The 22965-nt window shown below is 50.6% G+C and overlaps 1 protein-coding gene across 5 annotated transcripts in view; it reads right to left on the reverse strand.

Annotated features, from left to right (window-relative positions):
- PDGFRA (platelet derived growth factor receptor alpha) overlaps window positions 1-22506 on the reverse strand; it is a 53823-nt gene extending 31317 nt beyond the window's left edge. Inside the window, exons 1-6 of one of the 5 annotated variants that reach the window (XM_043572626.1) lie at window positions 19784-22506; window positions 9720-9780; window positions 7683-8000; window positions 3226-3486; window positions 2046-2176; window positions 37-208 (exon numbers count right to left, since the gene is read on the reverse strand). In XM_043572626.1, coding sequence (XP_043428561.1) covers window positions 37-208; window positions 2046-2176; window positions 3226-3486; window positions 7683-8000; window positions 9720-9768 — 931 coding nt within the window. In that variant the 5' untranslated portion in view covers window positions 9769-9780; window positions 19784-22506. Of the gene's footprint in view, window positions 1-36; window positions 209-2045; window positions 2177-3225; window positions 3487-7682; window positions 8001-9719; window positions 9781-15823; window positions 16319-16918; window positions 17154-18594; window positions 19450-19783 lie in introns of those variants that run through there. The other 4 variants (XM_043572628.1, XM_043572627.1, XM_043572630.1 and 1 more) reach the window with 4 other exon arrangements.
- Between the last annotated feature and the right edge of the window lie 459 nt (window positions 22507-22965).

The following is a 22965-nucleotide window of genomic DNA, read 5'->3' on the forward strand; positions in this document are numbered from 1 at the left end:
GCCCGGACGACTGACATTTTAGAAAGCAGAATGTACCATGGACGGAAATGGTGACTTTCTTCATCTCTTTGACCTCCTTGGTGGCCTGGCGGGCAGCACATTCATAATCTCCACTATCCTTCACCGTGGCCTCGGGGACCGTCAGAGTGTAAACCAGTTTGATGGACGGGACCTTGATCTCCTCCAGCATCGTGATGCCTTTGCCTTTCTACAATACGGCAGAAGGGGAGGAAAACCAACTTTAAAAAGCTAGCTCCTGAGAGTGAGGCCTCATGGAAAGTCTGGACTCTGGGTGGTGACGGGGCACCGGTATAGACTCCCAGATGGTAATGTACTACCCTGTAGGGATGCTGATAAGGGGGGAAGCTGTGCATGCGTGGGGCAGGGGCTATATGGGAAATCTCTGTACCGTCCACTGAATTTTACTGTCAACCTAAAACTGCTCTAAACAATAAAGTCTGACAAGAAAGATTTTTTTTTTAAGCTAACTCCTTAGAAAATCATGTTTTAAGAGGACATTCAATGGCACAGTAAGGTGTTTGTGGTATACCGCCGAAGGAAAAAGGATCTAACAAAGTACTATTTAAAGCGTAATACCCATTAATGGTCACATGTATTTTGTATACAAAGTACTGAAAGGATTTGTCTCCCTGAAATATTAACGGTGATGTTCTGGGAAGTGGCTTTTCCTCTGTTTCTCTGAATGTTCTAATATTATAATAATAAACCTGCATGATTTGTGATCTGATGAAAACTTTGTGTTACAAAGCAATACTGTGCTTATGTATTTTTTTGGTCCAAACAGCAGGTACTGTGGTTTGGGGGTGGGAGTGGGGGGGAAATGTCTATCTCCAATAAATAAAAAGAAATGCTTATGCTTTAAGGATTAAGGGCAATCAGGTGTGAAGGGTAAAATAAAAACGCCTCATGTTTCAGGGAAGAGGTACACATATCGGACTATGAATGTCTTCAACGCACGAGGTCTACGTGAAGGTAGCAGGTGAAAATGTGATATGTGATAATGGTCATATGTGAAAATGCCCAACTTCCGGTCAGATGCCCCAGAGAGAAAGGAAGGAGGGGGCAGTAAGAGCACAGGGGAGAAAAATGGATAAAAGGAGAGAAGCTCTCAATTGCCAAAAAGAGCAGGGAGCAGAAATTTGCAAATCAGGACTGAAGGGGAAAAATATATGTATTATATACATATATATACACATACACATAACCATATATACCCATATAATCATATACAAATATATACATGGTTTTTGCTCCCCATGAGGCTGCTGCATTAAGCCCTGTTGATCATCACTCCGTCGGACAGTCACAGCCATTTACACACGGTTCTCTTGTACACTTATCACAATGCGTCAGAATGAATGAGACCCTGTGTGTAAATCCCCAGGGACCTACAGCTGGCATGTGGTTCCCCTTTCCCCAATTCTGTCCGCACTCCTCCCTCCTCTGGTGCATGGGCCAGCTTCTAGCAGAGTGTTTGGGGATTTAGCAACCATTCCTCAATCGCTGCCTAATGATTCAAGTTAAGCCTGCTCACTGAAGGCAGGCCATGCAAAGAAAGACCAGGCCAAAAGGAGCGAGAACAGCGTCCTGGGTGGCAAAGAAGCAGAAATGAAAGGGGGCAGGCCATCGACATTATCAAATGCCTCAAAACCCAAAAGGATGGGAGCCAAGAAAATGGGAATTAATGACTCTCTCAGCAGTTCATAAATTGTAAAAGCCAGCCCCTTTTGCTTTTCTAATTTTTTGGTTGTTAAGTTGTAGCCATAGAGCTTTCCTATCTCTTTCTAACTTATGAATAAGAAGGCTGAGGGTGCAACCTTTGTGCATTCTGAAGGGTCTGGTCCAGCTTTTGTCTCAGCCTCTTCCATTGCCCGAAAAGCCAGAAAGTCATCTAGACAAATGGGCTCACTACAGAGGCGGCAAGCTGAGGTCTGGAGAAGCTCATGTCCTGCCCTGACAGTGACGGGTCTTTTGAGTCCTGCTGTGCCCCACCCCGTTCCACCAGGAGCCCAGAAGCTACCTACCACCTCTCCAGGGTAAGTCCACTGAAGGTCAACCACCTCGTTGTTAAAGACGGCGCAGGTGACCACAATCGTCTCCCCTGACTTATAGACAGTTTTGAGAGCTTCCATTTCTAGATCAAGTTCTGATGTTGCTATTTAAAAAAAGAATAAACACAAGGACCTCAATATCCACAGTATAGTTAGAATCTTCTAAGGTTGGGGTTTGTTTTCTTTTTTAAAAAGAAATGAAAAATCATTTTCAAACCACTGTGATCAAGAAGAAATTTTTGAAGTCTCAGGAGCCTTGATTTTATGTTGGCATACACAATCTGGCATATAGTTATAAAATAACACACCTACACATACACACGTACACACAAATACCTACATACAAAACGGTAACGATAGTAAAAGTAAATTCCAATTTAACAGAACATCACCTTCCTTAGCATTGGGGTCAATGATGGCTTTCCTCTTCTGCAATCACCTTTATAGATGTATTTATTCATTTACTCAACCAATCTTTACTGACCAGCACTGCTCGGGGCACTCCTACCCTACCCTTTCTCTCCTCTCTCCCACCCTCCTACCCGGCTATTCTCAGCCCTTTTCTAGAACCTACCACAGTGCTGGCATAAAATAAGCCCTTACCGAGAGTCCAATGGCCCTCTGCTGCTGCCTTCTTGCACGTGAGTGTTCAATAAATCTGCTGCCCCAAACGTGTATTATACCCTCCATTCACATTAACCACCCACATCAAAGGCGTGACTGTAATCACAAGCTTTTCTCAAAATCAAAATCACTTTTCTTAAGTTACTAAAGTTAATCTAGGCATCCACCCCCCACAGGTATGTGTTTGTTTTTAGGTCCTCTGTGGTCAGGAATGTGGGTAAAACAGTAAGAGGCTTATGCAAGAAAAGAATTCCTTACAGTATTTTGAAGTCAACTGATGAAATATGAAATCTTACGGTAGCAAAGAAGCACTTGTTTTTAGTAATGCCACACTTAGTATGATTATCGCCACAGAGGGCAGCCTAACGTTGTACGGTAAATGTGGGGTCCTAAATATTTGCGTCCTAAATCCCCAAATATTCAGGGTCTCCATCACCAGGGACTGTGATTTTTTTTTTTTAATCATATATACATCTAATTATTTTGCCTTTAACTCTTCTTTAAAGGAGGAGAGAGAAGGTACAAGTACCTTTTAAAGCATAAACATTAAATGGGATGGTCTGGAACTTCTTCCCGCTGACTGTGGCTTCGCAGATATAGGGCCCGACGCTGAAGGTCCCATTAAAGCCCTGTCTGCTGTCATAGGAGGCGTGTACCACCCCGTCACTGCTGCGTAAGGTAACCGGAGTCTTGGGATCAGTTGTGCGACAAGGTATGATGGCAGAGTCATCGTCCTCCACGATAACTAAATAATCTGTCATTCCTAGAGGTACGAAGGCTACGTCTGGGTCTGTGGTTTTGAAAAGAAAGAAAAACACGTTAGGCATTAACTTCACCTTTACACACATATACAGAAAAATCATCCCGCTGGCCTGAGTCACATTAGGTATGAATTCAACCTTCACATATATCCAGACTTGTCCCCACGCTGACATTAATCATCATCACAGCTAGAAGGTGATTTTTTTTTAATTTTTTTTTTTCAACGTTTATTTATTTTTGGGACAGAGAGAGACAGAGCATGAACGGGGGAGGGGCAGAGAGAGAGGGAGACACAGAATCGGAAACAGGCTCCAGGCTCTGAGCCATCAGCCCAGAGCCCGACGCGGGGCTCGAACTCACGGACCGCAAGATCGTGACCTGGCTGAAGTCGGACGCTTAACCGACTGCGCCACCCAGGCGCCCCTAGAAGGTGATTTTAAAGCATGAATAACAGGGGACACCTGGGTGGCTCAGTTGGGTAAGTGTCTGACTTCGGCTCAGGTCATGATCTTACGGTTCATGGGTTCAAGCCCTGTGTCAGGCTCTGCGCTGGAGCCTTCTTCAGATCCTGTGTGTGTCTCTCTCTCTGCCCCTCCCCTGTCTGCTCCCACTCTCTCTCTCTCAAAAATAAACATTTAAAAATTTTTTTTAAATAATAAAATAAAACAAAAAATAAAGTATGAACAATGCTAAATTGCCTATACTCCAATAAAAAAGACTGGTAATAAATATAAATACGTTGCAATCAAAATTTAAACACTACTGAAAACATGATCAATAATCAAGTCTATTCAAAACAAGAGAAAATATTCATGATTTCAAAAATTCTTATTGCCTATAGGTAGTATTATTGAAAAGCAATACAGAAAGTTGTCTATTAAAAAATAATCTATCAATAGGGCACCTAGGTGGTTTAGTCCATTAAGGTTTGGCTCAGGTCATGATCTTGTGGTCCATGAGTTTGAGCCCTGTGTCAGGCTCTGTGCTGACAGCTCAGAGCCTGGAGCCTGTTTCGGATTCTGTGTCTCCCTCTCTCTCTACCCCTCCCCTATGTGTGCACTCTTTTCCTCTCTCAAAAATAAGTAAATAAACATTAAAAATAAATAAGTAATAATCTGTCAAGTAACAAATAAAATTTATAATTCCATAACCTGAGAATTTTATTTTCAAAAGAAAACCATGGTACAAAGTACTAAGAGACTCAAACATCAGTTTCAGAAGGGCCCCTTACTCCCCACGACTACAAATAAAAAGATCTCTAACTGACACCAGTGCAGGGCCTACTTGGGTGATGTTTGTGCTGGGGGTGGGGGAGGAACAAGAATTTTTAGACAAGCTTAGGTGATCAAAACTCCAGGACTCATATATAACTTTAACAAGCCCACATTCCAACCATTCTCTTCAAAGCAAGGGGCATTTATGTGTGCACAAAGCTGGGGTGATAGTTCTGAATACCTACTTTTCTTAAAACAAAACCTTTTATTGTTAGGAAGGAAGGTTCAGATAGATAAGAGTGTCATGAAAGAAGTGAACAGGGTCTAGATCTATGAAGCACCCACAGTTACAGAGAAGAAGAGTAGCTGACTTAAAAAAAAAAAAAAAAAAAAAAAAACTTGAAAAGATGGGAAAATAGGAAGACGTACTTCGGAGACCACCTTATTTCACCTCTGCCAAAACAGGATGGTAAGAGTTATCAATATTCGTATGTTTGTTTTAAGGCCAAGAACTCTAGCTCTAGTTCCTTTAAATCACACACGAAGATTGCCATTACTTGAATTTGTGTTCAGAGTTCCAAATCCTTGAACCTTGTTAGTAAAGATTTCAGCGAACAAAACTCCGAATTCATTTCAGGTTAAGATATATACTTGGTATCCATAACACATGAGCCACAGCTCCCTTTAAAAAAAATTTTTTTTAACGTTTATTTATTTTTGAGACAGAGAGAGACAGAGCATGAATGGGGGAGGGTCAGAGAGAGGGAGACACAGAATCTCAAACAGGCTCCAGGCTCTGAGCTGTCAGCACAGAGCCCGACGCGGGGCTCGAACTCACGGACCGCAAGATCATGACCTGAGCCAAAGTCGGCCACTCAACCGACTGAGCCACCTAGGCGCCCCTACGGCTCCCTTTAAAATGCACAGCTTCCCGGCGCACCTGGGTGGCGCAGTCGGTTAAGCGTCCGACTTCAGCCAGGTCATGATCTTGCGGTCCGTGAGTTCGAGCCCCGCGCCAGGCTCTGGGCTGATGGCTCAGAGCCTGGAGCCTGTTTCCGATTCTGTGTCTCCCTCTCTCTCTGCCCCTCCCCCGTTCATGCTCTGTCTCTCTGTCCCAAAAATAAATAAATGTTGAAAAAAAAAATTTTTTTTAAATGCACAGCTTCCCTACCATTATGCACTAGCTATGCAATGTTTATTTTTATTTATTTATTTATTTATTTATTTATTTATTTATTTTTGCTATGCAATGTTTAAAAAACATCATGGTCCTTCCTCTAACAACTATCCTTGTAGAAGCCAATATATACAGATACAGATATTGGTAGAAATCTAAGTGTTATCTAAGTATATCTAAATACAGATCTAAGTACAGACACAGGTACAAATACATAAATACAGATACTGATGTAATTTAAAAATTGTTTTCAATGTTTTTATTTATTTTTGAAGGAGAGAGAGAGAGGCAGAACACGAGCAGGGGAGGAGCAGAGAGAGAGGGAGACACAGAATCTGAAGCAGGCTCCAGGCTCTGAGCTGACAGCACAGAGCCCAATGTGGGGCTCAAACTCATGAACCACAAGATCATGACCTGAGCCGAAGTCGGACGCTTAACCGACTGGGCTACCCAGGCACTCCAATACTGATGTAATTTTTTTAAGTTTATTTGAGAAGAGCGTGCAAGCAGGGGAGGGGCAGAGAGAAGGAGAGAGAGAATCCCAAGCAGGCTCTGTGCTGTCAGCGCAAGAGCTGGAGGTGGGGCATTCAATCCCAGGAACTGTGAGATCATGACCTGAATTGAAATGAAGAGTCAGATGCTCAACCAACGGAACCACCCAGGTACCCAATACAGGTACAGATACAGATACACAGATACAGATATGGATATAGACATAAAGGTATAGATACAGATACAGATATAGGTACAGATATAGATAGATACAGATACACATGATATACATGATATAGATTTAGATAGAGATATAGACAAAGATGCAGATACAGATAGAGACATATATACAGATTTAGATTTAGATCCTTACGAGGAATGCCAGGTGGGTGGTAAACCAAATGAACCTCAAGCTCATAGCTAAGCCTAGCTGATTCACAGGGCTGCTGTGAGAAAGAGCCACACAATCTTCCACTGTAGGGGGCAGGCCCTGAAATCCATCACAAGCCAAGGCCACGCCCTCCGGAGGTGTGGCCAGCCACAGCCACAGACTGCGTGGAACTGGGGCTCCCTAGGCTGCAGGACTCCCAGACTTCCCTTCCACAGAGTTCCCCGACTCATCTACCCCACCTTCCTTCCCTCTCTCTCCTCCTTTCGGAGTCACGTGTACAATGCTGGCAGAGAGCCCTCGCAGGCTCTCCAGCGTCCCCCCTCCCCATTTTCTCCCAAGGCTTCTCCCCTAATCAAACCCTAGCGTGTTTAATCCCGTCTTACTCCTATCTTGCCGTCTGCATCTCACAGGTCAGGAGACAACATCATTAGTATGGAATTTGCCCCCAAATTTTAATTAAAAAGAAAAAAAAAAGCCCATCTAATTAATCAAGAGTAAATATATGTTTTATTCAATCTGAAAAATAGCCCGGTTATTTGGAAGCTATTATAATGAACTACAAGCAGCTCCAAGAGAGGACCTACCTAATTTCTGCGTCCCCAACACTTGGCATAGTGCCTGACACGCAATAAATAAACAGCAGATATTTGTCAAACTTGGTTGAACAGAAATGAGTACATTTCAGCTGTTTTTGCACAATGACAAAAAAAAAAAAGACAGACGTGCCACAGTGAAAATGATTTCCGAAACTTAACACACTTCCAAAATGTTTACGATACATATTTCTCGGTAACGGCGTCACAAATGACCTTGACCGTTGTGCGTCCTCTTGTGGTTTTTCACATTTTCTCCAATAGATATTTATTATTTTTGTATTTTTTAAAACTTGAATACAGTTAACAGGAGAGACAGGGCCAGAAGCTTGGCCCAGGGGACCCACCACAGCTCACCTGGGACATAGATGTAAATGCGCCTGCCTTCGATCTCATTTTCGTCCGTCTGAGTGTGGTTGTAATAGCAAGTGTACAGTCCTGTGTGGGCCGCCGACGCATTGACCACTTCCAGCACCGTCACAAAAAGGCCACTGTTGTTTTCTTCATTTCTGACTTCCACATTGGGGTTCTCTTCTTCAGACATGGGGTACTGCCAGCTCACTTCACTCTCCCCAAAGCATCGCAGAGAAAAGGAGGAATTCAGCTGCACGACCTTTTCATTTTCGTTTGGAAGGATAGAGGGTAATGAAAGCTGGCAGGAGATTAGGCTCGGTCCTGTAAAAGGAAACATGCTCTGAATAGGATGCAGCCAGAAAGGACAGTCTCACCCAGAGAACTGACAGAAACAACAGTAGCAGCTTATACGAACAATGACCATTTCTCCGCAAAAATCCGTTAGCCTGGATGCCCATGAAAGGCCCCCCATTATAACGGCCGCTGCATCTGCCGAGAGCAGCGAATGCTCCAAAGGCCTCAACAGCACCGCCCCCCCAACCCCTAGATTCACCCGTCCAAACACTCAAATGGAGAGAGGACATCTGATCCCAATTCCATATTTTACACGGTCATGGGTGACCATAAAATATCCCAAGATGGCATAGGCTGAAGCACATACATGTTCTTTATCGTCCACACTCCCTGCGGAGGTTTCCCTTAGTAAGAAACAGGATGAGAACAGGACCAGGGAGACCGAACAAAGCACAAGGCAGATTTGTGCTCAAGAATTACACGGTTTCCATTTCTCACGACACTCTGGCATGCCTTCTCTCTAATGACTTCCCAGAAGCCCAAGCCGGATGATGTAGATTCTAATTTAAAAAGTAAGAATACGCAGGGGCACCTGGGTGTCTCAGTCGGTTAAGTGTCTGACTCTTGATTTGGGCTCAGGTCATGATCTCACCGTTGGTGAGTTCCAGCCCCATGTCAGGCTCTATGCTGACGGTGCGGATCCTGCTTGGGATTCTCTCTCTTCCTCTCTCTGCTCCTCCCCTGATCTCTCTCTCTCTCACTCTCTCAAAATAAATAAACTTAAAAAAAAAAAAAAAAGGTAAGAATACATGAAGTCCAAGAGTGAAAACTCTAGGTTCATCTTACAACCTAAAATTTCAGCCTAGCTGTCTCTGTCTATAGAACTGATAGAAGAGATATTATGGCTTAATTGTTCATCAGTGGCCTCTTAATCTCCTTTGGAGCCCAATGTGGGAACCCACCCAACTTCACTTATGTGCCCACTAGGATTCCTGCAGCTTATGGCAGAAGTCGTAAGTGGATCTGGTCACCTCTGTCCTGAAGGCGGCATATTCCTGCTGGAGTTTAGAACTGCCAAACTGCTCATTTCTAACATGCCCTTATAGATAAGCCCTACAGACACTAACAGACTTAAGTTAACTCCTCAGACTAGAAAAACATTGGGTTCGTGATGAACATCTGTGATGTATAAACATCTGGATGGAAACTAAAAATTCCCAGTAAGCATTTCAGCAAATGGTCCAAAAAGCATTAGTAAGATTACCCAAGAGTCAAACAGGCTACCAATTAGATTCGAAGGCAAAAGGCGGCTCTAAGATTTCTCCAGCAATTTAAGCATCTTCCACTTAAGACAGGTATGACTTCCTGTAAAGAAGTTTCCATTGTTTATTTCTTTTGACCACTCGTGAAGGTCTCTGATCCCCTTTACTGGAGATCCATGTCCCAGGAAAAATAAAAAACAGTGGGGAAATTTAGGCTATTATTTCTCCCACGATTCAAGGCCAGGATCACACATACGCTAAAGTTGCCACTGGCGAGTGTTCTTTTTGAGCTGGAATTAGTGTGATACAGCAGAAGGGCCTGGAGGTTTGTGGTCATTCTAGATAACTTCTCACAATTTTCTGCTTTCCTTCGCTCTTGTGGACTGTGTTTGCAGAGTACAGGTACTAACACTCCCGGAGCAGAGAACCTGGAAAGCAAGGCTTCCCCCAGAACAAGGAACTCGAGGAGAACGGGGACCCATACCTGTGAGGAGACAGACTAACACCAGGAGCGCCAGGTGGGAAGTCCCCATAATTCTGGAAAACTGGAAAATCAAAAGTCAAACAGAAACAGCATTAGCCAATAAAATGACTGGTAAGCCTCGTTCTTGTGCTTTGCAGTAGGGAACATGTTAACAGCATCGTTTTAGTGAAAAACACCTCGATCTAAGATTCATGGTTAAAATGGTCATTGCATGGTCCGAAGGGACCCCCAAGATCATGCGGAAACCACCTGAAGCTGAAACCCTTTTTGATTGCGTGTGGCTCTCGAATTCCAAAAGGCCTTGCTTTACGGTCTTAGAATGCGTCCAAGAGTATAGGACAACTGTTCCTTTTAAGCCATTTAAATTAAGGATGTGAAACACGAGCACATCTATTTACTCAACTTCCAAACTGGAGCTGTTTTCACTCAAAGCAGGTTGTCCTTTGCTTTGTGTTTCGCTACAGAAAGTACATGAAGCTCACATCAGCTACAAGCTCTGCAAGAGATGCCTGGGCTACAACAAATATCTCCCATACTTACGAGCCTTTCTGATCTAGGGTTTGTGAAAGTCCCGCTAACCAACGTCACTTAGACGATGTCACTCTGCCGTGCACAGACCCGGACCAGGCTCAGGCCTTGGGCTCCCGGCCCGCGTTCCCCCGGGGGCCTGCTGCACCTCAGTGGGGCTAAACAAGGCACCCGGAGCCCAGGACGTGGGAGTGGATGGCACAGTAAAGCAGGTGAAGCAGGGAGAGGGCACGGGAGAGGAAAGCATGACTGAATGCCCGTTTTTTTCCGAGGACGCAGGAAACCACACGATAAAATGCAGCAGAGACCAACGAGGGATTCTCACAATCGGGTGACAGTAGCTGCAGAAACCGAGTCTTCGACTCCAAACCTCCTGCCACAAAATGTGAGCAGGGGAAGAGAGAAGTGGGGAGAGACACTGAAACTGAACGTCCAGAAGACACAAACCAGGAAAGCAGGGAAACATTAAAGAAGGATCAGGGCAGCCCCGAGGTGAAACCACCGAACAGCCTATTCTGGGCGATCCTCTGAAAGGGCCCCCTTTTCCTTATCTCTTCCTTTTCATGCGCATCCCGCTTACCTTATTTTATCTCCCCCTTCACTGCCCACATGACATCACTGATAAAGTGACCTGACTGCAGTTAGGGAAAGAACCGTGCACCCAAGTTTCAACTGGAGAGGCCCCGCTGAGGGGCCCGGGCAGGGATGCAAGCTTTATGATATGCCATAAAAAAGTCACCTAAGCCTTGGCCGCGGATGTACTGGGCCCCTGAGTTGCTCAAAACCCCAAGCATGCAGGGGAAGGAGTTCATGGGATTTAACTGGTTCCACCATGGGCTTTGGAAACGAAGATGTGCGTTCACGATTCCTGAGTAAATTGGCTTAAAACCAACCAACCAACCACAACAAAAAAAGAGAAATTCAATGTATGCCCGTGTTAAGCGCCTGTAGTTTTGTGGGGTTTTGTTTTTGTTTGTTTGGTTGGTTGGTTGGTTGGAAAAGATCCAGCAGATGACAGCCTCGTCATTTCTGGGCGAGTCTGATCACGTATTTCTGCTTTAAGGTGACCCATATGCACAAACCGGATTTCTGCTTCATGAATTCTACCAGGAGGAAGCAAGAGTGAAAGGCAGAATGCTGGTAACCATGGTGTGTGTAGGGGGTGGGGGTAGACAGGAAAAAAACAATAATTCTGTTCTCTCCAAGGCAGGAAGGAGAAACAAGTATTTACTAAGCCAAAGCTGTCATTGTGTCGTGTCTGTTAATAATAACCTAATAACTTTGAGGGACGCCTGGGTGGCTCAGTCGGTTGAGGGTGCAACTTCAGCTCAGGTCATGATCTCGCCGTTTGTAAGTTCGAGCTCCGTGTCAGGCTCCGTGCTGACAGCTCAGAGCCTGGAGCCTGCTTCAGAATCTGTCTCCCTCCCTCCCTGCGCCTCCCCCACTCGTGCTCTGTTTCTGTCTCTCAAAAATAAATAAACATTAAAAATTAAAAAAAAAATAGCCTTGACACATATTTAATTTTAAGAAGGGCCAGCTGAGGCTCAGGGAAGTTTAGCAACTCACCCCAAGTCACACAGCTGGTGATAAAGCCAGAATTCTAACCCGAAGTCTATGTGACACAAAAGCCATGCTCTCTCCAATTCACCATATGGTCTCCCTCAAGGAAAGGTCAGGGTTTCAGTCTTGTGGGTCCCCTCCTTCCCCCGCCCAACACTATTTCCTAATGCAAATCGGGGCCCGGCTTTCCTTCTCTGCTCACCCCAGCGAGAGAAGTACAATTGCAGGGCTATGAACCCAAATGCAATTTGCACAATGCTGGCTCGCCGATGGCTTCTGCGGATCCTGGCATGTGCCCGGGGGGGGGGGGGGAGGGGGTTGCAGGGTTTCCTCACTGCTGTGGTGACGGGCACAGCGGGCCCCAGAGCCAGCCCGGCCAGCCTGACGTACCACAATTAGCAGGAACGGCCTGTATGTTTGTACATATAAATATCAGCCTCCCACTGATAATCCACTTAGCGAACTTCAAAGGAGCCCTCCAGAGCCAGCTTGATGTCTTGGGTTTTATCACATTTATATCCTGTATTTCTTTAGCAGGGCTTGCCAATGATGCATCTTTAAAGCATTCCCGAGCTTAAGAGAAGGGCTCGCTGCTTTTATAGGGCAGGCTCCGAGGAGCGTTTTGCCCTGGCCCAGCCCCACCAGATTTCCTTCTGTGCACGCAGATACGGCAGACCTGTTGCCAGAGAGGGTTATTTACTGACATACAAAGTGGGCAATGAAAACAGGGCCTCCGAGCCAGCGATAATGATGCGAATACTGAGAATCAACATGTGTTTGCTGCAGATTGCAAACTCCGTTCTCTGATAAACGTAGTTCTCTGGCTAGAAACCTAGGGCATTTGTGAAGTTTCATGTCGTTACTCATCGGTAACTCAAGACGATTTACTCGTGAATAATCGCACAGTGTGTGCCCTATGGGGAGGTAATGGAAAACACGAGAGGGTGGAGGGCTCCCTGCCTATTGGTCCTGCAATGAGACTCTCTGGGAGGCCGGCTTGCTGTTTCTGGCGCTTTTCTACCTGCTCTGGGTGTAAAGGCTCATCCTCAATCAGTAACCTCTATCCTGCAGCTGGCCCAAAAGTCAGATGTGCGCACGGAAGCAAGTGAGGTCACGCTCATGTCAGAGAAACCTGGCATATTAGGAGTCGGCAAGAACAAATCACTTCACGAGGAGGAACTTCATCCAAATCTGGTTTTTAAAAAATCAGAATCCCATCTCTCGTGCCAACTACAGGTTGGGTTTCAGCCTCCGACCTCTATAGCCACAACGCAAAAGAAGCAAGACCGAGAGTTAGAGAAATAAACAGGGGAAAGACAGGTCTGCCACGTTCACTGTCAGGCTAGTGACCTGTGGTTCCTTCACACTTTTTTGTCTCTCTCCCTCTCTCAGAAGCATGATGGAAATGGCTCTGGACTAGGCTCATCCCACATCGGACACTCAGTCCCTCTCTCTGAACCTCGGGCTCTTCTTCCATAAAGGGGAACTAGTAACACCTGACTTCGTGGCTTGCCTTACTACATTATCATAAGGACTGAATTTCAGAGTTTAGTCAAAAGTGCTTTGAAAACTGCAGCTATGGGGTTTTTATACGGACTCCTCCTGCAGACTCTGAAGATGTTTTAGATGACAGGGATGTCAGAGGGCTGACTTCCACGTCTACATACTGAGAAAGTCAGGCCCAGGGGTCATTCGACTTGCCCTGCATCACCTGCATAGTGGAGAAGTGGATCTAAACTCGGGTTCCGTGAAGGCCCGATGAACTAGCCAAGCTGTTGTAACAGGAACCTATATATACAGTCATGAAAACAGAAAAAGAAATCTGTTTGGAGCCGCTATTGTTTAACAACTTGGCACCTCTGTCCCTGCAAACAGAAGTGAAAGAGCCATTAAGTGAGACTCCATAATCAAAGACAACATGCTAAGCTAGAGAGTAAACAGAACACGGGCACTATTTCCGGAAGTAAGAGCATGATCTTATTCTCAGAAAGCCAGAGAGCTAGCTTCCCGATCACCAACTGCTCAGTGTAGCCGACTGCAAAGCCACTGAATACTGAATTTCACCCCACCCTAGCGTGATTAAAGGCCACAGGAGACTCTCACAGTCCCCAAAGCCACTGACGGCTATAAGATTCAAATTTCGGAGGTTCGGTTAATTTCAGCTCTAAGTTAATTCTAACTGTGAAAATTACATATCCTGCTCTTTCCCCGTGACAAATGTTCTGTTCTGTCTGGTAACGTCAGCCCAGGCAATCCAAATGCTGGGCTACATTGGTGGCGTTTCATGGAGGGTGTGTTCGCCAGGATCTGCACCCCACCAGAGCCTGTTTTGTTGTTCTGATCTCTCTGAGCTCCGTCGGACATTCCGGGGATGGGTGTTGGCTGGAGTATTTTTAAGTGGGAGCATTTTACCGGACAATCTGAGCTCATAAACCTTTCTACTCTTCCTGCATCAGATATTGAACCACGGGACACTAAAATGACACTTCCTTCTGATCGCCACCAAACTGGTGTGACTCCTAATGGGATAACCTGGGTGTAGTAAGTTTCAGGGCACTCGAACTCAAGGTCACCAAGCTCCCAACCCCCAAGGCTTCACTCATAAAGGGACATGCAAGGGGTGCCTGGGTAGCCCAGTAGGTTAAGCGCCAGACTTCGGCTCAGGTCATGATCTCACCATTAGTGGGTTTGAGCCCCACTCTTGTCTGTGCTGACAGCTCAGAGCCTGGAGCCTGCTTCAGATTCGGTGTCTCCCTCTCTGTCTCTCTCTCTGCCCCTCCCCCTGCTCACACTCTGTCTCTCTCTTAAAAATAAATAAATAGTTTTAAAAAGCGGGGGGGGGGGGGGGATATGCAAGTATCTGCCTAACTTCTTCACAGGTCGGCTCTGATAATCAGATGTGGTAGGTCAGTACTTGACTCATCCCACAAATGCAAAGAATGAACTAAGGCGAAAAAACTACACAAAGGTCCACAAAATAAATGTGCTCAGCCCGTGATTCTTGCCGCTTCATAGGAAAAGGAAACCAGTCATCATCTTCTGCTTGGGTCTACCAGGCAGAAAATGCATCTTCCCGATGCCGCAACTTGCTTAGAATCTCCGCGAAGCCCATTTCCCCCCCGCCGCCCCCCACCCCCAGCAGAGGGTCGTTGCAGTTCTCAAGTGCGACCAGCAGATGACACTGTTGGTCCAAGGACATCCGTCCCGGGGTCCACGGAGACAGATGCGGCTACAAGTTCTGTGCTAAAATATACCAAATCTTAACTTCCAATCTCTTCCTTTCTTGGGTTATACTTTTAGGTTTCGTGGTGACCTCAGTTCGGAGCCCACAGAATAGAAACAGGAATAGGGAAACTGCGGCCGAAAAAGCTTAATTGTCCGCGGGGCCCCAGGAGAAATTCGGTGAGGGACAGGCACCAGCACCGTCGCTGCGAACGAATCCGCTGGGGCAGCGGGGCCTCGGGAGCCCCGGAAAACAGCGCTGCCATCCCAGGCGGCACAGGTTCAGAGGGCTCGGCAGAAGAAGCCACTGGAGAGGAGTTCGGGTGATCCAGGGCTTTGTTTCCCCCACTCTGTCCCCGCCCCGGGGATGGCACCCACCCGCAGAAGCGACACCACCTGGGCCGCGCCGGGTGGGGACCGCGACGCCGTAGCCCGGGCCGCGCAGCCCGATTTGTCCGCAGGCCATTGTCACCCCTCGTAAACCAGCCCGGCGGGGAAACCGCGCGGCCGGGAACCTCGGCTGATTGGAAACGACTGTTCCCGTGGCTCAATAGCGCAGAGTTGTAAGACTAAACAGCCAGGGGCCGCCCGCGCGGCAGCGGACCTTGCGAGGGGCCTCAAAACAAAAGTCGGCGGCTACCCCCTAACAGCGCCCGGAACCCTATCCCCTCCATTCCCTCCGCTTGTCCCACGCTTAATTCATTACGACGCCCCCAGCCTATCCCCAAACCCTGCCCCTGCCCCCTCCCGCCCCTCCTGAGTCTCCCCCCACCCCGAGCCTCCCGAGCCCCCACCGTGTTGCAGGCGTCTATCCGAGGCCCCCGGCACCGGGAAGGGTGACCAGGTCAGTCGGCCCGCGGCCCTCGGGCTCAGCGCTGAAACTCCGACGCGGCCGCGGCGCGGAGCGCGCGAGGCTGGCGGAGAGCGGGACGGCGCGCGCTCCGGAAGGCCGCTAGAGGGCGCAGCAGCCCCGAGAATCTTACCCGGTTGGGCCGCGCGGCCGCCCGCCCGCCGGCGGCTCCGGCTCGCGGTCCCCGGACAGCGCAGCCTGCCCCGCAGCTCCACCACCTTCGGCGGACGTTCCGCACCGTCCAGCCTCCTGCCCCTCCGCCCCCGCAACTGGCGCCCGCAGCTCCTCCTCCCGCCGCCCCCACGCCCTGGGCCGCTCTGTCGCCCCGGAGCTGGTGGCGACGACCGCCCGCTCGGAGTTTAGCGTCCCTGTCGGTCGCGCTCCTGGCCTCAGAGCTGCAGCGGCCTCGGCGCCCTAGGCACGACGCTAGGCGTTTGCATTGTTTTCGGCTGAGACCTGAGAGGGGGCCGGTCGGGGTGGAGGGAGAGGGGCCGGGCGGGGTGGAGAGAGAGGGGCCGGGGGTTTAGGGTTACAGTCGCGCGCCAGCGCCTCCTATGGGCCCAAAAGCGGCACGGCCGCGGGCAGCTGCTCTCGGAGAAGGCCGCGGTGCGCTGAAACTGCGACCCCTCGTCTTTCAAGAACCCAGCTTCCCCTGCGCCCCCCTGCCCGATGGTCGCCTCTGTCCCCGCTGCCCAGCACACACTCGCGCCCGCCTGCGCCCCTCGCTTCCCTTTCTAGGGGAAAGGGAAGACTGCGGTTGGCTGGGAGGGAGCGCCCCAAGTCTAAGGTCCTCTTTAGCTACTCCAATCTATTTTTCGAGCCGATTCCTGGCTTACTGTTCAGTTTAAAACAAAAGGAAATGCCACAGAGCCACTTCAGCAAAAGACATGGACCGGCAGAGCCTGGACTAGAGCGCAATGGGGCAAAGCAATTTGCCCAGAGCTTGCATCCCGCGCGGGACCTCCCCCCTCACACCCCGACGACTGATGCTGTGCGTGGGCCCCTTGAAGCCAGATTCAAGGGACGTTGAGAGCCCCACCTTTCAGTCACCGAGCTTTTAGCTTTTCCCCCAGAATTGCCACTCGTCCATCAGCAACATGTAACCCTGTCGCAGCTCCCCGGAGGCCAGACGGAGTCCCACCCGCTGGAGTCTGCAGGAAGGCGCTGGCCACCACGTCCGCAGGACGCGTCCAGGCGCTGCGCGCCGCCCACGGCCGGTCCCCAGGAGGCACAAAACGGGCCCGCCTCGGCGCCAGACGCGTTTGCAGCTGGAAAGCCCGGCCCGATCGATGCCCCTCCCCCTGTTCCCCTCCCCAGTCCGCGCCCCGGGAGGAAAGCAGACCTGGGGCCGGGAGCCAGCGTTCTGCTTCGAGTCCCTCTCGGTCCACCTAAGGACTGGCGCAGGGGCCGAGGGTCAGCTCCCCGCTCCTTCCCGGTGCCTCCCGCCTCTACCTCCTCTCTCAGCCCCCCCACTCCCACCCCCGTACCCGCTCTGGGGACTCACCCAAGCTACATTTGGGTCAAACCAAACGCGAGACTGTGCAAGAGCCTTGAAGCAGGGACTAGCCAGGGTGTCAAAGCGACGATGGACGGGCCCTAGCCTGTCCGGGAGCAGTGGAAGGGCCCCCTTTATCATGGGATTGTGGCAAGAAGGAAACCAAGAGCGAAGGAAAACAACAGGGAAGGGACACAAAGCCGCAGCGCTAGGATCCTAGTGGGGCAGATGCGGGTAAAGGTGAGGGATGTTAAAACCCGAGCCAGCACGACTGCGGATGAAGTGCGCAAACCCGCAGTACCTCTCCCCTCCAGCTGCCCAGACGCCCGCTGGGCTCCGGGGGGTGTTAGTCCCTAGAGCGGTGCGGCCGATTGTCTCCCCCGTTTGCCCGATGTCACTCTGCTCTAAAAAGCTGCCTAGTTCTGGTTGGGAGCGACTGCGGCGAGACGAGTCGGTCCAAAACGTTGAGCAATTCGGCGGCGGAGCCAAAAAGCCATTTCCCACACGGCACAGCCCAGGGCTTTTCCAGGCAGCTGGGCCGGGCTCTGGGCAGTCCGGACCTGATAAAGGCAATCCACGCTCCCTCTCCAGCCCGGATTTGCCTCTCACCCTGAGAGATGGAGTGAGTGGCACGTTCTTCCAGGCAAGCCTCCCGAAATCCCGAGGTCTTAGCAGGGCTAAGGAAGCAAAGAGAGGGACGGGCGCTCCGGCTGCTGGAAAGACGCACAGCCGACATTCAGGCAGCCCAGCACTGCTTCCCGTCGGAGACGCCTGGCCAGAGCACTGGCAGCTCCCGCACACCTGGCCAGGCAACCCGGTTTCTCGCCCCTAGGGCAGCCGTGCTCGGGTCCCTCTTGCTCTGAGCTGGCTGCGACCCTTTTCGAACAGAACCGCTGATCCCAGTTGTTTCCGAGCTAAATGTATGCCGCCCGTTCCCCCGGCGCTGCCGGGGGAAGTTAGTCTCACAAGTAAAAGCCGATTTCCAAGGGGACAGACGGAGGAGGAGGGAGGGGCGCGAGGAGCCGGCTCCGAGGCTGGCAAGGAGGCCGGCGCAAGGACTGGAATAGACACAGGCACTGGAGAGGATGAAGCAGCGCAGGGCGAGTGCAGGCGGCGAGTGCCACGCATCCCCGCGAGGCAAGGGACCCGCGAGGGGGGTCCAGAGCTCAGGTGCCTGGAGAGAGGTGGCGAGGGCGGTTCCCGTACGATCTTTCTCTTACCTGGGAACCAAATCTCTCCCTTCCAAGTCGTCCCTAACTTCCCCAGAAGTTCTGCACTTCTCTGGCAATCTTCCTTTTTTCCTTCCTGTGGCTGGGACTGGGCAGCAGCAGAGCCCCGGGCTTTGCAAAAATGATTCCACCGAGGAAAGGGGGCGCGCAGAGACGAGTGGGGGTGGGGACCACAGCGCACAAGGAGGGCCCCTTGGAGCGCAGTTCTAAATTCCTCAAATCCCACTTGCTGGAATGCGAGGCGACGACGACTTCTTCACTCGGGGCCAAATGTGTTTGTCATTACTCCAGACCGTCTGCCCGCCCGCCCGCCCGCCCGCGCCGCCTTCGCCCCCGCGCTAGGGCGCGCAACGCCAGAGCACTGCGGGGCTGGCGCCCTCTCTCCTTCTCACTTCACCGATCCTGCAAACAGCTGGGGAGTCTCCCAAACCCTCGCCCACGTCCGCGCCCCCTCTACTCCTCTCGCAGCCGCCACGGTTGTGCTGAGTCTGGCCCCGGCTCGCACCCGGCGCTGCGCCGTCCAGCAATTACGCGCCCTCGGCCGGCGCCATGTGCCCCCGGCTGCCACCCAAGGTCCGGCCCTCTCCTGCGGAGCCCTTCACGCCTCCCCTCCTCGCAACCCCTTACGCGCCCCACTCGACGCTCTTCTCCCCCCACCTCCCCCAGTCCTCCTGCCGCGCTCCACACCACCCGCTGCAGCGCTGTCCCGCCAAACCGCGGGCGAGGAATGAAAATACTCATTAAAAACCTGTCGCCTTCCAGGACCTACTGCCAAGAAGAGGGCAAACACCTCTGCCCCCACTCCCAGCATTACTTGGTGCTCGTCCCGGTATACACGGATACCACCCCCCAGCCCCAAAAGAAACCTCAAAAATGTAAGCATAACAATTTCTTTGGGAGACTGTAGAGTTGTTAGAAAAACACTGCTTTTTAAAAATAGGTCTGGAAAATGTGTTTTGTTTTTTTTTTAATCCCTAGACTTTCGAACTCTATGGTTATCTTTCCTCCAAGTAAATTTATTCAAAATAAATGACTCTGGACACACAGTTGGAATTCAACTCCATTTTTTTTTTTCCTCATCGCCTAAAGTTTGAGTGAAGTTACTTCACTGCTAGCCCAAAGGGCCTGATCAAGTACTTCTCCTAGAAACAAAAATAATTTTTTTTTTCTCCTTTCTTACCTTCTCCTCCTATGTCAATGCGTAATGAAAATCCTACATATGGAGTAAAAAGTATGTCCACGGCTTGCCGTCCTCTCCCGTAGTCCCCTCCTGTTTTTCTCCCTCTAGCTCCAACTGTAATGGGCTCAAAAACCGCGTTTTGTAATTGATTCAATGTTATAGTCCATCCTTCTAAAACTAATCATTTGCTCTAAGTAAATAGCTGTCAGGAAATGAAGCACCCCCCCCCCCCTTCTTTGGCCTCTTCAAAATAAAAGTTTCTCTCGAACTCCGTGCGCTCTGACTCTCCACGCAGCCAGATTGCGCCTTCTCTCTTTTGCTCTTACGCAATCAGGGGGTCCAGCCCCAACCCCCAGACTTCGACAACAACTGGGGGGCGGAGAGAGGCAGACCAGATGGGGTGGGGGTGGTGGAAGGGGGAGGTGTTGATGTTCTGCCGGGAAAGAGGTTCGTGAAAATACAAACTGCCCATCAATTCCAGAATGAGTTTGCCTCCTGACTTAGGGGGATATTTTCCTATGTTGCTATACTGCTTTGCATTCTCTTTGAAAGAGAAAAAAAGAACTCGTGAAATTGCAGTTAATGCCCAGAAAGAGTATACATCTGGAATGGAGAATGTGCCTTCTGTAGAAATTCCTAGCCCAACTGCATAGGGGGGCTGTCGAGAGAGGTCTCCCAGCGGTGGCGTCCTTAGAACCTGGGGTCTTTTAGGGCAAATCCCGGGTAGCTGCCAGTCCTTAAATGGGATGCAGGCAAACTGTGGAGTCCAATATGAAGATGATGGTCTTTGTTTTTGTTTTGCTTTGCTTTGAAAACGGGTTTGAAAGAAGGTACAAAGAATCGAGGGTCTGCGTAGGTTTGGAACTTTCTCCGACAGAACGACCTTTACTCCCGCGGAAGCACTTATCTTGTCGTGCCTTTGTTTTGGGGGTTATCTAGGCGAGGTTGCCCTGGCTTCTATCACGCACACAAAAAGGCTCGGGCTTGGCGGTTCGAGGAATCACTTGCAAAAAACCTGCCACCTCCGCGTTCAGGGAAGGTTCACCTCCGCGGGTTCCCTCCTGCCGCTTTGGGCTGCCCTTACTGCCGCCCTGGGGTTGAGCGGGGCCTCAAATCCTGTGCCCAAGGCGCGAGGCAAGAGAAGGTACTGGGAGAGAACGATTCTGCTCGCGAAGGAAAGGGGGCGCTGACGCTCCAGGAACCAGACCGGGCCGAGTGGGGCTTCCAAGTGACGGAGGGGGGAGGGGAGCGCGCTCACCTTCCCCGCCTTCTCTAATTTTGAATCCTCCCGTAGGATTGAGGGGGTCGTTTTTTATCCCCACCCCCACTCCACCTACACTCTCGGAGCGGCTAGGGCGGCCAGCTTGAGCCTGGAACGTCGGACAGGCATCACCTCCTTCATCGGGAAGGTGGACAGGGAACAGCCGGCAGGAAAGGGTCACCGAAAAGGGCTCCGAGGGATCTCGCGCTTAACTGGGACGGGGTCCTGGGGTGTCAGGCTCGGGAAGACGCCTGGGGCTGGGCTAGGGGCCCCATTCCCCCAGCTCTTCTGCGCGCCCGCCTCTCGTGCATCTTCAGTTCGGGCGACTGCACTGCACACTATTACTTCCACATGTTCCTTCAGGAAATCATTGAAGGCAAATATATGAACGGCCCCTTGTTCGGAATGCTAACAGGATACCGTAATGTTTGTAGATAATGAACCGGGACGCACGACCCCCAAAAAATCAGAGTGCGGAATAATGGACAAGGCGGGTGCTGGCTTTCATCTCATTAATAAAAACAAGTGAAGTCGAAGTTTTTATAGCGACTACCCAAATGAATAGGAGACAAAGTAGGGAGGCTGCCCGGGAAGGCCCGTTAGGCTCTGCGAAAGGGCCCGCCCGGTCGCGTCGGGGTCTCCTGAACACAGGGCTCCCCGCCCACAAATGGTAACTTCACAGTTCATTTCAGAGATGCTTCAAGGAGCCCGAAAAGCAGGCTGGGCGGGAGTGTCTTCGGGTCGTAACTCCTCGCGAGTTTGAAGCATGGAGAACGCATGAGCAAGTGAGCAAGCACCCAGTTGTCCTTCTGGTAGTAATTACCTGCCTAATTTGAATGATGCCTTTGTTATGATCATTAACAAACATTTGCTAAAGGTTTCCATGTGTGACATTCCAGAAGGTTTAAAGGCCTGGGAGGCTGACTCCCGGGATAGCGCACCGGTGGGGGGTGGCGCAGGGAAGCAAATGGTTGGGGCATCACTTCGCCGAGTCTGGGCCGAGCAAAGACGGAGAGAGGTCAACATCTGCTTCCCCTGCAAAAGCAAAATAAACCCAGTGGTCGGGAGGAACCAAAGAGGCGGTTCGTGCCTTAAAACGCGTCCTGCCCTTGCAGCCACCACCCACCCGCGCCTCCCACGGCTCATAGGCGGGTTTGAATCTTGCCGTCCGCCCTCTGCCGCGGCTCCGAGCTTTCGGGAGAGGACGGGTCTGCCGCGTAGTCAGCCCGGGCGGTGCGGTGGGGTGGGGCGGGGCGGGGGGGGGGGGCGGCGAGCCGCACTCTACCCTTGTTGTTCTAAGATCCTTCCAGATTGCTCCCTGGGCGCCCGGGGTCCTGGGTGGTCCTGGAGCGGCCGCGGGCCAGAAGTGCCGCCGGCCAAGGCGGACGACGAGGTCCTTTCTCCTCTCCCCCGGCTCCTGCCCCGGGCACCGCGGGGCACCAGGCCACCCGGCGCGCGCCTAGCAGTGACTTTCGCGGACGTGGGCAGCTGTGCGAAGGTCCCAGCCCGCCCCCGGGTTTTTATTTTAACCTCTCGTGTCTCTTCCTTGTGGGATCATCATGGGGTTAAAAATGAGAATTTTCTCCCCAAACCGGGAGTCCGGGGTTGGGGGTGGGGGGTTGCTGAAACCTTCTGGGAAGGAGGCCTAACTCGGAGTTGAGCTGGGTCGAGAAGTTTGGGGAAAGCCGGTGGGAGGGGGTGGGGGGGGGGGCAGAGAGCATGGCCGTTCTGGCGTGGCCTCGCGCGTCTAGGCCCGCAGGCGACATAAAATTGGGTGCAAGGGTGTAAAAGGGGTGAAGTAGAACCAGCCATCAAAAAGAAGGCCCCGCAAACTTCGCACAACCAAACCAAAATGGTCCTGAAAAGAAACAAAAATCGCCCCCACCCACCCACCTGCCCTGCCCCGGGGCTCGCTCCTGCG

The sequence above is a fragment of the Prionailurus bengalensis genome, chromosome B1, assembly GCF_016509475.1.
Source record: "Prionailurus bengalensis isolate Pbe53 chromosome B1, Fcat_Pben_1.1_paternal_pri, whole genome shotgun sequence".
Lineage (NCBI taxonomy): Eukaryota > Metazoa > Chordata > Mammalia > Carnivora > Felidae > Prionailurus > Prionailurus bengalensis.